Below are 14,231 nucleotides of genomic sequence, written 5' to 3'. Positions count from 1 at the left end.
TATGTAAACATTCTAGTCTCACTGTTCTTAAAAATGGAAAGGTCATTTATGGTCAACGTCCGAGGTCATTCAAGTACTCATCTAGCTAATATAACACCAGCCAAGAGTTTCCCTCTTTTTGTGTTGAAACCTCTCTTCCTCAAACATAACAGTGTATTGCTCACTGATATTGTATTTTTTTTCTCAATTGTGCAGGTGGACCTCATGCCAATAGTTGTACTATTCCAAACCAAGAGTTCTATCTGACGGACCTATTAAAAATAAATAGGTGCATTTCCAAGAGTGCAGCTCAATTTTATATCCTATTATTGAGCTTATGCTGTAAGCACAGTCGCAATTATAAAGGTGGCGCTCCAGACGGAGTCTCATTATTTCCCGCTATCTATTTGCTTGGAATTAATGACACCACTGATAAATACTGTATGTATTCCATTTTTCATGACAATGTCTTTAAGTTCCTCCTAATGTTGATGACAGTACCTTTATTAGTGGTAAGTAATTTATGATGCTGATTTATAAAGAACCCACATGCTATTATTATCCCTTGAGCATTCACAGAAATGTTGATAATTTAGCTGAAATACTTGTAGGGAAAGCAACATATTATCTTGTATGTTAACATTGCAACCAAATAAATTTGCAATCTAATATTTCTTGTTATTTGTGTTTCTATTCTATCATGCCAATACACTACATTCTTACATACACTTTTGGGTTCGCCATAGACGCACGGCTAGTAAAAATAAGATTCAACTTGATATACTGTATTCTTTTCCTCGACAGTTTCATTCCCAAACTGTAGAGAGAAAGAAGGACAACTTTATTGACATTGAAACTATCATGCTGTAAACCAGTAAAACAATAAAATAAAAATCTAAAATACGGCCACTAAGTCATTTGCAAGCAAACACAATTTAATGGACACAATTTAAATTCATAATTCTACGTCGGGTACTATTTTACTGGACGTTTTGTGGGCCTTGACAGAAGCCAAGTGTGACATCAACTTTATACAACACAAGCTATTTTAATCAAACGAGGGAAAGTTGTCAGTTACTTAACCATAAACAGCTACTTTATTGATTTATATGCCTAGAACAACACAAGTATAGCAGTTTTACATCCACGTGCTTTACATGTGTACTCTGAGCTGCACAAAAGATGATGGCTATCGAATAAGCAAATGGGCATAAATTAATTACAAATTGGCGCGTTAAAAAATTGTGTAAATGAAACTGATGTCTATGTCATAGGGTTCATTTTAAACCACACGCAAAAGGCCTTTTGTCACATTCCGCGTGGTGATTTGGTGATTTGATTTGACATCCAAAGTTCTCTGATGTGGAAAAGCACACAGAGTGTCATTAAATCTGGACCTTAATGTCAATAATGCAGATTGGAGGGACAAGAGAGTGCCCACTCTGTGCTGATTAAATCCAGACAATAATGAGGTAACAGCACATCCCACATCCATATTCATTAACCACTCACATGAATCTGTTCAGCATTCTCCACAAGAAATATAGAGACAGGGGTGTGAACATGTCAACAAGTGATGCAGGCAATGTAAGCAATTTGGATAATGAGATTGCTTCTGTTTATAAGAAGGAATATAAGGAATTCTTCTTTGTAATGTATATGAGCAGTGCACTATTTCTCATTTTAAATGGTTTGTTTTGTTTTTGTAACAATACAATGATACCAATGGCAGTAGATTAGAATGAATAGTGATCAACTGCAGGCTTCAATCGCTGTAGCAATCTGGATTAGACCTGCTTTTAGAATAACAGTTGTAAACAAACTCTCAGAATTTTTCCTCAGAGGATTCCCTCCTCATTCTCATTATTGGTTTCTCCCATTGTATCAGCCCCATTGGTCTATTTACAAATTATACTTTGTCTTAAAAAAAAAATAATAATAATAACTCAAATAGGACCTTGCAAATGTGACTTTATTTCAAGACCAGACTCCTGTTGGACATGTATTATGCACTATGTGTAAATGCAGATTGTGTCTGGAAATGTTTGTGTATGTCAGAAAGCAATTCTACAACCTGCAGGTGAACCTCACAGATGCATATGCATGGAAAACTAGTCAAATTTTGTTTTGGTTTTATGTTAAACACACCAGTGACGCATTCACCTGCCTCTCATTTGCTGCAAACCTGAGAGAACATGTTTGTTTTTTGAATCAACCGGTAAATAACACATTTCATGCATACTCGCAGGCAATTCACTTCATTTGTTAGTGGATAAATACCTTTCTGACATTGTTGCCTAAAAAGATTCTGTGGCTGGCCTAAAGGCTCATTTGCTAGTCCAATGACTGCAAATTGCCGTTTCTGTTCAACCTTGTTTGAGCCTCATGTTTTTTTTTCTTCATGTGATCTACAGTTAAAATTCCAACCAATGCACATTTGCAATTTGACATTAACTATTATTATTATGATTATTATAAATGTTTTATACAGTCTTCACATTGAATTTTAGATTGTGTTAAGTGGTCATAATGCTGTGATTGGTCAGTGAACAGCAAATGTGATTCAGTGCAGTCATACACCACTGAAAACCCCAAACAATATCTCTGTAAAGGCAGGATTTATAAAGTGGCTTTTGTATTGGTTATCGTTTGATTGTGCAGGTGAAGCCCATGTTGCTGTTGGTGAGTTCTATTTTGCATAATAATTGAACTATTACGGTGAGTATCATACACAGACACTCAATCATGGAGCCTTTCCAATACAGTGTCAGTGGTTTGACATTGTTCCCTGGTGATGCAGCTTGGCAGGCCAGCTCGGACAGGCAGGTGGGGCTATGAAATATGTACCTGTAGTACAGTGATAGGACACCGGGGGCCATTAATGACTAAGAATATATCATTTAGCTCTGCTGCATATTTCAGCCTCCCGGGTGATAGCAATCCCTGCATACAAGTTGTCTGATTATCATTTCAATGCTAAAATCCATTTTGATTACACCCTACGTCTGCCTTATTTGGCAATGCGTAAACAAATTAATACATAACTAGTCATGCAAGCATGGAATGGGAAGAAGAGAGCAGAAGGGTGACAAAATGTTGCTGACCTATTGCATACAGATTTGGATAATCACTAAATGCTATATAAATTAGTTAGTAATTTGTTGGTCAACACTGTGAGTCCACATTTAGCTCTATACTGCCAATTTGTTAGCTCATTAAAGACATTTCTTTAATTTTAAAACAGGGTTTCCTTATTTTATTGTAGACGGTAGATGCCGTTTCTCAATTAATCAGCAGCGAGATCGTCTCTCCTCTAATGAACGCCTCATTTTTCAAAACCAGGTGAATGTAACTAGGTGGCTGTAGTGAACTTTACTATAGCAAGGGTTCCAACTTCCACCAAGTGGTATAGTGCAGACTGAGATATGCACAATAGTTGCATAAAAACTAATATTGTGACATTTTAGCAGCAGGTGCATCTTTCTTGTGTATTATTAATATGAGCCACAACATAAACAATATAAAAGCGTACAATAATAACATAATTGAAGAGAATGTATTAAAAAAATAACCACCAGAAGGCCGTATAATACAAATGATTTTTATTTTATTTTTTTTAGAAAGGATACGGATTATGCCTGTAAGTATTGTTTGCCTAAATGTGTATATATATATATATATATATATATATATATATATATATATATATATATATATATATATATATATATATATATATATATATATATATATATATATATATATATATTTCTATATCGGTCGGGTTCTGTTAAATTGTTCACCTTCTGCTGCCAGCTGCCACCATATCTAAGGATTAATTAATTAATTAATAATTAATTAAGGATTAATAACTAAAAAAAATTGCTTGCAACTTATGACAACAAAAATTCAGAGCAATGGCTCATATTTCGTAGAACTCAAAGTGTTGTTGAAGAAACATATACAAACACAGGAGCCCCCCCCCCCCCCCCCTAAATAAACGTAGCCTACTTCAAATGAATGTGAGCCGACACTTCTTGTTAAACTGTTGTAAGTCATAAGTTTTCACCAGCAAAAAGTCATCTCTATTCAACAACACATGAAAATGTATGGCTGTATTTCCTAAATAAATACTGTGGTTAGAAGCCATCAAAAAGTTTTGTATTTTGGAGCATATCTGTCATTTTGTCCCAGCATACAACTGTGCTCACATCCATTAATCAGTCTTCTATCCCCTGCCTTGCTTCTACAAGCAGCTGTTGCCTCTTCCTCATTCTCCTACCATCCGTCTTTGTCATCCCCTCACTTATCCCTGCGCCTTCCTCTGTGTTTACCAATCATCAAGTCACCACTGCTTTTGCTGCTCAAATTATTTGGACAAAGGTTATAGCTTTCCTATTTTTCAACCGCTTTTCCTGTTCGCTCTTGACTCACTAGGTCTTACCATCTTCACCTCTGTCTAACCATCTCTTTTCAACATTTGATGAGTTCATCTTCAAGTATTTGGTAAAAAAATGATTTCATTCCAGGATTAATTTCAGTTCATGTATTGCACAAACACAGCAGTTAGTGTTGCAAAATGGATCCATTTGGGTCCATGCCATGTCCTCACTTCCCTCACACTCACTTTCATAATCCTGCTCTTCACCTTTCATCCGCACCTCCTCCCTCACTCGCACCTGCCCACCTCTCTGTTCTCCAGGTGACAGAGTGTGAGTGCGTTGACAGCTGGCCCAAGAGCACAGCCTGTTGTCTCCACCCCAGGGGAATCAATCATCCGAGTCGGGATCAATACAAAGGGGCAGAAAACGCGACTGGCTATACGGACTTGGCTGGCGGCTGACTGATGGGTGGAATCACAAGCCTGTGCACGCAGATAGGCATTCACAGCCGCGCAGGATTACACACACACACAAGCCTATGCAAAGTGTCACACGTTGAACACCATCAGTGCCACAAGTATGAGTTGACTGAGTCACTCTTTTTAACCTAATTTATCTTTGCACAATCGACTCTAAATTCTTACTGTCCTCTTCCGCTGCCAGGGCCTCATTACGTGCACACTCATCACGTCAGCATTAAAGCAGCACATTAGCTGTCACAATGCAGTCTTCAGCAGACAAACCAACATTTATCAGCCAACTGGATCCAAATTAGTCGGCTATAACGAGGCAAGGGTGGCTGAACTCTGCTTGATCGCTCATGTGTTTTGCACTTTTAAAAATGGTACTTGAGCTGTCACGCCACATCCGGTGAATTATTCAAATGTGGAGGTAGCGCGGTGTGAAAAGTGTCACATAAATATATCAAACTAAAGTGCTTTGAAAACGCTTCCTGTCTTGTTTGCCCTAAACGTTAACACATTTTCTCCTTTGGCACGACAACATTAATATGCACTGATTGCAACTACTGAGACATGACTGACGTCCTCATTTTCTTCTTGCTATGGACTTTCTGACGTTCTCTGTCTGGGTGCAGAACGTGTCAAACCAAAGGACAATGCCTAACTATAACACCAGTGACTAAGTATTACCAAGAAGACGCCACATATCATACTGTATTCTTTGTTGTAGCTGTGCACTTTTAAGAATGTTTACCAACCATTAACAACAGTCAATAACAGACTGTTAACTTCTGCCAACCGCACTTAGTTATTTAATTAGTTAACTAAACATATTTTGACCTTGCTTAGTATTTTGTATGTTAACCTATTACACATTGTATTGTGTTAGTTATTTTAGTGTTAGTGTAGTGTATGAACAATACAATAGAACAAAACAAGACAATGTTAGAAAACATCATCTTTTACACAAGTAGCCTGCTACCTAAAAGTGAAGAACAAATAAATATGATTTTTGTGGGGGGTTTTTTTGCTTCTACTCAACTGTTGATGTAGGTCTGCACACAAAAAGAAGAAACAGACAACAAACTACAGATGTTACTATAGATGGGGACTACAGATGGAAACTAGCATTGTGCTAAATCTGGTGCAGCCATCTTCTTAATATTATTGCACACTGTAAACTAAACTCAAACTAAAAAAACACTTCATCAATTTATTTTTGTAAGTGCCACTCAAAATCTATGAGAATGGAATACCTCATTTTTTTCCCTGCATACACTTTACTACACTTTACAATTTAATGTAAAAGTAACATTATTCAATAGTTATTTTCTGGGGGGTTTTGGTAAAAGAGAAAAAAAACATGAAAAAAATCATAAATAAATATATTTTATCATGAAAAATATTATTTTGGTTAAATAGCCTTTTTATATTCTGGTGTAGTGATCATTGCAGATGCATAAATAGGATTCAGCATTTACCAATGTTGTTGTTTAAGGACAGATATGGCAACGGCCTTCTACAGTGATTCCCAACTAGTGTGCCGGAGAACATTCGTGTGCATTGAGAACCCATGGGAAATCATCAAAATCCACCTACCGCTAATTGGTCTGAAAATTATTAAACAATGTATCTTTGTTCATCGATCTATTCCAGCAACTTAAAGTGACAAACAGAACAAATAAATATTCTATTGTAAGGCAGAAAGGATATAATTGCTTTTTGAATCCACTTTTTGTGACGTTTTTATCTGGTGGTGTGCTGAGAGATTTTTAGGATTTAAAATATGTGCCATGGCTCAATAAAGGTGGGAAATCACGGTGTGGTCTACCAGATAGATTCAACATTTGGCAATACGTCTTTCCAGAATGCTTTAGTGGATTGTGGTGGAAGAAAAAGAACATTGCCTAACAGTATTAGCATTAAGCACTGAGCTGTATAAAGATAAAACCTTTAGTGCAAAAACTCCCTGACTGATCGTAAACAGCAGTGTGAACAGCTGTCTGCCTGATCCTGTTGCTGGGCACAAATTATTCACTACACATATAACGGGCTGTTCAATCGAATATAAACATTAAGTTAGAATCACCGAATGCTCAGGAGGATTTGCCAATGGTCTGTTAGTGTGCTTAGCTACATTTTTTTTTTTACATGATCAGGCAGAGTGCTGTCTGCAAGTAGAATCCAAGAAACATGCAAACCTGGTCGCTGGAAAAGTTGACTGCCAACAATTTCAGTCAAAGAGGCCACTTTCTGTTTCTGGAGTTTCTCAGGTGGAATGCAGGAATAAAAATCGTGCAGCAACTGACTGTAGGAAGGAAGGAAGGAGAGAAAAAATCACTTAAATCGTGCTCTAGAGGAAGACTGCAGACAAAACATGAGCTGGTATGACCCTTAGCCTTTCATATCATAAAAAATGTACAAAGCTTATTTCAATATAGTTGAAAATTGGGAGCCCTCCTGATCTGACCTACTCTACCACTTGCAAAGTTTGAATTTGTAGTTATCACAAGTTTAGAGAAAATTGGTCCAGAAATGTGCTGTTCTCCAGAAACAGCCATTCATCCATTCTCACTCACAATCACACCAAATGGAAAATCACGCCTCAATTAACCTTACGGAAAGTCCAAACATCCAAGATTCAAACCCTCAACCTCAAAGTGTGCTAATCACTAGGCCACCATGATTCCTATTTCAAGAAACAAATGCAGCTAAAGTAAGTTATGGTTTTATTTTTTTAATTTTTTTAAGAAAAATATTGAAGATAAATGATGACAAGCCTTGCGCCAGCAGTAGTTGAATCTAATTAATTTTGTGGGAAAGTACCAACGTAATCAAAACAGTTTATGTTGTATTTCTTATTTGTAGATTTTCATCAACACATTTGCCAACACAGGTTTGTCTTGGTGCCATTAACATCTTGCAGAGTTGCAAGGATGATAATGGAAAACCATCATATCTCAGTAAGATATTAGCATACATTTAAAAACATGAATTCTCAAGCTTAGCACGCAGTCACAAGGTGCGGCACAGGCATGAGCTGGGCTGTTTACGCCCCCATGAAAACAAATGAGCTCCAACTTTAATGAGGACGACATTTTAAGTCATGCGTCTCCCGGATTCAATCTTAAAGCAATTAAATGGGGCGCTCACAAGCCCATGAGAAACACTGCGGACCTGAACGTCAGTGTGTCGAAACGTCTTACAAAACAAGCATACAAGTACTTCACGTTTATTTAATTCAGTAAACGTCAGTAGAGCAGACATATAAATCATTTGTTTGCATTGTGTAGTGAGTGTGCTAATACTAAAGTACAAGGGCTATACAGTTCAGTATATAAAATAGGCCAATGGTTCTTAACTTGGGTTCAATCAAACCCTAGGGGTTCGGTGAGTCAGTCTTAGGGGTTCGGCAGAGGGTCAGAACTCTTGGCCAACATTGGCCGCAGGTGATCACGCTACATTGCTGTGCTGCAGGGAATTTGATGCACTTAGTAGTCGACTTGAGGCTGTTGTGATGGTACATTTTGTGATTTATTTATTATTGTGAACCTTCACAGTAGGTCAAGCAAAAAAAAAAAGTGGTCAGACGAATATGTGCAATATGAAATCATATTTATAACGGAATGTATGATGTTCCACAGGGTTCAATTCTGGGGCCTCTGCTGTTTTCATTCTATCTGCTGCATCTTAAGAAAACAACAATGGTTGTTTTAAAGTGCTCTGTAAATATAGAGTTGAGTTTAGTGATGGGATTCAGCGTCCTAACTGCATGACGTGCAATGCCATGTTGTCTAGCAAAACTAAAGAAGCCCTTTCATAAGATGCATGGAGATGGGGAATACAATAAAACGACGCTTTCTGAATTCACGGTGAAGAGCGCCAGACACTCCCTGCTCATTTCGTTGACCAGTAAACCCTATACCTGTCTTGAATAAAAATTAAAAAAAATAAATGATATTTTATTTTCAATAAAGAAGGGTTTAGTGAAAGCACATAGGAAACTGGTTAAGAAAAAGGTTATGAACCACTGCAATAGACTATGATCACAGTTTTTGGATGTTTATTTGTATAGTAGTTAAAACTAATACTGACAAACTGCAATAATGTAACACATAAAGAATAGCCCGCACAAGATATATGGAACATCAGATATGCATAACAAAGACCTTCTGGGGCACACACAAGGGCTCACTATAGATTTATCAGGCCCACTAATCATCTGAGATTAAACTAATTAAAACTGCAGAATGTCACTCTGTGCTCTATGGATAAGCAAAGGGCAACGAGTGCATACAAAGTGCACGCATCACTCTGTGGATCACACCAGACAAGCTGACAGGATTACGGGGGTGTAAAGTGTGAGTATATATAAGAGATGAGATAAAGCTTTAAGGTCCGCTTCATTGGAATTCATACTGCTTGCTTAGGAAAATGCCCGAGGCGATGTGGACCCGGGATACTTGAGTAGTTTCTCGCAAGTTTACCTGGCTCCATTGTGTACCAAACTATCGTTGCAGGGCAAAAATAAAACAAAATGAAATAAGACACATAATAAGAATGAATGTGAGGGGGGGAAAGTGATACGTTACTTGTGACATTGATCTTAACTTGCTGTGTTTGTGTGTGCTAACACACCATTGGACACTGTAGTGACATGAAACACACTCAGGAGCGCTGAACTGGCAGGTGTGCGAATACACAAGCAATATTTGCACAAAACCTCACCAACAGATGAGAGGAAGCATTATGGTGATGAGGATGTTGTGATTGAAAGTGGAAGGACAATAATATGCCACTTTAATGTCATATTTATGTGAAATAAGGTCAAACCAAGACAATGGATTCATGTTTGCCCCTGGGGCTTCTAGAGCAGCTTCTCAAAGTGTGATGTGCGCACTAATGCTGGTTTGCAAGCAACCCCTAGTGATCCATGAAAATGCAGATGAAATATGACTAATTTTAAATGAATCATATCCATCATTTTCTTTATCAGCTGACCATACTCAAATCAAAAATGATGGCAATGTACTTGCATGTACCAATATGTTTTTCTTCTATACTGATTATTATTAATCAAGGAGGCCAATGACCGATATTTGGAACTGATTTTCATTTTCACTAGAACGGAAAATATTAGTGTAAAAAAATTTAACAAAAATAAAATACAAAGTCCAACTTGTAACTTGGTTCATAAAAAATAAAAAAACATGTTTATTGTACAACGTTTTAGATTGACAAAATATTGGTTCTAACCTCCCAGCGTCATTAGCATGTCTTAAAAAGTTAAATGAAAGCTGAAAAAAAATAGCTTCCTTTTGTTTTCAACAGTATTTTAAATTTCAAAATATCTTCATAATATTTAAATGTTTTATTTGTGTTAGTTTAAAAAATATATATTTTTAATGAAGGTGCAGAGTGTTGATCTTAACTTGCTGTGTTTGTGTGTTCTAACACACCATTGGACACTGTGGTGACATGAAACACACTCAGGAGTGCTGAACTGGCAGGTGTGCGAATACACAAGCAATATTTGCACAAAACCTCACCAACAGATGAGAGGAAGCATTATGGCGATGAGGATGTTGTGATTGAAAGTGGAAGGACAATAATATGCCACTTTAATGTCATATTTATGTGAAATAAGGTCAAACCAAGACATGCATCTTGCTTAAAAAAAAGCAGCAACAGGTTCAGTTAACTGAAAATTTAAATAAATGCGATAGTTCTTCGAAAAGGTCGATGGCGATAACCTCACAAGCCAGATTGATAATTGTGATACACTCAAGGAAGTTCTTCACATTATCAATCTTGGACTTCACTCTGCAGATCCGTTCAGGAAAGGAGGGACTTGCTGAACAATACTTCGAGCTGATTGGACAATGTGGCATCTTTGCACGTTTGTTTTGACCAATCAAGGCAACGGATAAAAATGTTGTCTTCGGTCTCGTCTGGGGGGGGGGGGATTAATTAATAAACAGAATTAATTGCAGTGTCCGTGTTTGGTTGGTTTGTTTCCCTCCTGCTATCGGCGCTTCTTGGTTTCATCCCGCCCTAAACAACGCCTGAATGGTCCGACCAAAGAAAGGTCGGTTGTAAACGTATCAGCGGGAGTGGTCAAAGATGTATTCTCCAAAGTTTGTAAACTCACAAATACCACGAGAATTCAGCTTGCTGGCAAGGTTACGAATCCGTTGGCGATATTCGTTAAAATGCTGAATATCGGTCTATCCTTAAACAGGACCAATGAACGTCATTTCAGCACACATGCTAGCCACTTGCCTCTGCGCTGACCTTATTTATGATAGTTTCAATTAAATGTAATGATGAGATTGACTCAACTTTTGCACTTGCAGTAGTGAATACACGGCCATGTGTTTTACGATAATATGCCAAACATTATCTACGACAAGGCGAATGAGTGGCAGAAGGCTTTTTGTTACTGGAGGTTTAAAAAAAAAAAACATAATGGAGAGTGCAAACAGACGCTTTGGAGCCAATCATTGGTATCGGCACAAGCAGCACTTTGCCTCACATTAATATGTGCTTTCAATGCTTTCCTGCAATGATCTCGAAGAGGAAAGTGTAATCTGGGCCGAAGGCCAAGGCAACGGAAAGTGGGGTTAAGAGAAGATGCATGTATGGTTTCAGTGTGATGCTTTCGCTGGAATTGTCAATTTGGTGGTAAAATGGAGGAGCTGCAGAGTGCTAAAGCGCATGTCCTTGTGTATATGTCATCTTAATGAGATTTTTATCACCTGATGAAAAAGCAGAAGATCCCTCAGGGGAAAAAAGGTGTCTTGGACAGAAGGACGGGTTTGCTGAACAGGCGGGACAAAAGATCCCATATATTGTCCCTTTCTCACTGAGTGGGAGTCAAGATAAGACTTGAAGTCTGTGTGCGTGTTGTGACTGAGCTTACCTTAGCAATTTGGCATCAAATACTTTCTCAACATCATGGAGGACTGCTGGCAGGTACTTCAGGGCTGCAACCTGAGCATACACAAAAGAGTTACATTTTTAAGATGATAGGGGTGTTTTTCTGTACTTTTTAATCTTTAGATTTTTTTATTTTGGTTAGGTGCAGTGAGACCTGCAAGGATTTAAAATTAAAAAAAAGAAATACCACCATATAGAAACTACACTCAGTGCACTGTTAAAAATTTAATATTGGAATTCTGTACTAGCTATCAACATTTACAAACTTATAAGACAGTGCATATGTTCTCTGTGTGAAGTTTAACAAAAAGTAAACCTGTGCTGCCCAAAAATATTACTTTTCTTATCAATGTAAGCATTAGCTTTTAGTATATCAACTACATTGCAAAGTGCTTTGAGCACCATATGATGTTGAACGCGCTACATAAGGTCAGTCCATTTACCATTTATATTGTTATTGGAAATAAAGCAATCTTCTACTTTTGTTGAATGCAGCAATAGAGTTATAAACTTGCACAGTTTGTAGAAAATGGTTAAAGCATAGTAAAAAGCAAACAAACAGCACAGAAGACCCAATCTCAGGAGTGAAAGGAATAAGCGGGGAGAAAACCAGGTATGATGATGATGATGATGATGATGATGATGATGATGAGTTAGCGGGTGGTGAAAAGTGCAAGCAATTACCCGCAGCAGCAAAGTGGTGGTGTAGTCTGTCCTCATCAGGTTGTTGATCGACTCAAAAAGCTTCCTCAGCGACTCTTCAAACTCTGCCTGCTCATTGCCCACGTAGAGTCTGTGGAGGAAATGTGATCACAATGTAATTGCTCGAAGTACTGTAGAGCATGGAAAAATGCTCAAAGTCCTGTATAGCAGTGGTCCTCAACCCTGGTCCTCGGGGACCGGTATCCAGCCTGTTTTCCATGTCTCCTACAGCCAACACAGGTGGGAATCGTTATCAGGCTTCTCCAGAGCTTGCTAATTAGCTGATGATATGAATCACCTGTGTTGGCTGCAGGAGACATCGAAAACAGGCTGGATACCGGTCCCCGAGGACCAGGGTTGAGGACCACTGCTGTATAGCATGAAACCAAAACATATTATGGTCTTTTGACTTTTTACTAACTACTTGTCCACAGCTATGTACAATTTAGTCATCAATTAATTTTTACCGGTGTTTCTTTGGAACTTGGACGCACCGCCTGACACTTTTTGGCCCTTTTATTGTAAGAGCTACGAGGCGATTAAATTAACAAACGATAAAATCTTCCGAATTCTGACATGCATCTCTGCCCTTTTCCTTCCGCTGCCCATCTGCATCTCTTTGTGATTCAGTGGAGCTCTGAGGCCGTTAATTACAATAAAAAAATTATGAGTGCCGGAGGGAGGGATTAACATGTGGCACACGGCAAATTCCACATGTAGGGGAGGGATTAGGCGGTAACACAGCAGTATTATCACTTGGCTCCATACAGACGTCTATTCTGATCACAGACGCTTCGCCCCGCCTAATCCAGCGGGCCTGTCTGTGCAGGTGTGCTATAGGTGTAGACACAATGTCGACATGGTGTGATGCCAGCTCATGTATTTATCACATACATATATGTAATGTAATGTGTTCCGTGCTGCATACACAAGTGGTGTTTAGATTGATTGAGACTGAGTGCAATGAACCAGGAAAACTAAAACTCTATCACACAATTTTTTTTATATTAAAATAAATATTTTAATATTTTAAGAATTATATATATATAAATATTTTAAATATTTTAAGAATTATATATATTTATATAAATATTTTAAGAATTATATATATATATATATATATATATATATATATATATATATATAATTCTTAAAATATTTATATATATATAATAACATTTTTAATACTTTTTATTTTATTAATAAATAAATGTTTTGTCCCTCTTTTCTCTCTGTCCATCACCTCTCAAATCTTGGTCTGTCCAACTGCATTTCCAATAAATATTCATTTCAATACAAAATGCAACCGAGGGAGTATATCAGACTCTCCTGTTGCACAGCAACTGCTCTAGCCTGATAAGGCCTACAGATCCCCTATGCTGCACTACTACGGCGCAAAATAGGAGAGAATTGAATGAATAACATTCATATACAGCAAAAAATTTGCTATTTTTAAACTTCATGGTTGGAATTTCGGTGTCTTGCCCAATGGCATCTCGGCAGTGGTCAAGAACAAGACTAGCCTCTCTCCAACTAGTTGCAATTTACTGTATATGTGATTTATACATATTTACATACCACAAGACGGTGGCAAAGCACTTTTTTGTATGTCATGCCCCGACTAAATAAAGCTCCTTTCAATAAAGTTCCTTGGCCTTAATCTGTTTTATTGACGTTAGGAAATGACATCTATTTGCTTCATTATGCTGTCTGTGCGTCATGGTTTAGTCGGGTGTCTATCACATTACCATGTAGGGAGTTATTCTGT

The 14,231-nt window shown here is 37.7% G+C and overlaps 1 protein-coding gene across 1 annotated transcript in view; it reads right to left on the bottom strand.

The window, feature by feature from the left end:
- Positions 1-14,231, bottom strand: part of dock2 (dedicator of cytokinesis 2) — a 106,484-nt gene that overhangs the window by 67,976 nt on the left and 24,277 nt on the right. Inside the window, exons 22-24 of the mRNA XM_086084226.1 lie at positions 12,446-12,554; positions 11,745-11,815; positions 7,024-7,130 (exon numbers count right to left, since the gene is read on the bottom strand). Of these exons, the coding sequence (XP_085940352.1) occupies positions 7,024-7,130; positions 11,745-11,815; positions 12,446-12,554 (287 nt within the window). The remainder of the gene's footprint in view (positions 1-7,023; positions 7,131-11,744; positions 11,816-12,445; positions 12,555-14,231) is intronic.

The sequence above is a fragment of the Leptonotus elevatus genome, chromosome 9 (assembly GCF_054856555.1).
Source record: "Leptonotus elevatus isolate MCC_2025b chromosome 9, RoL_Lele_1.0, whole genome shotgun sequence".
Classification (NCBI taxonomy): Eukaryota; Metazoa; Chordata; class Actinopteri; order Syngnathiformes; family Syngnathidae; genus Leptonotus; species Leptonotus elevatus.
Note: the sequence above shows the minus strand (reverse complement) of the source record. Positions and strands in the feature narration are given on the sequence as shown.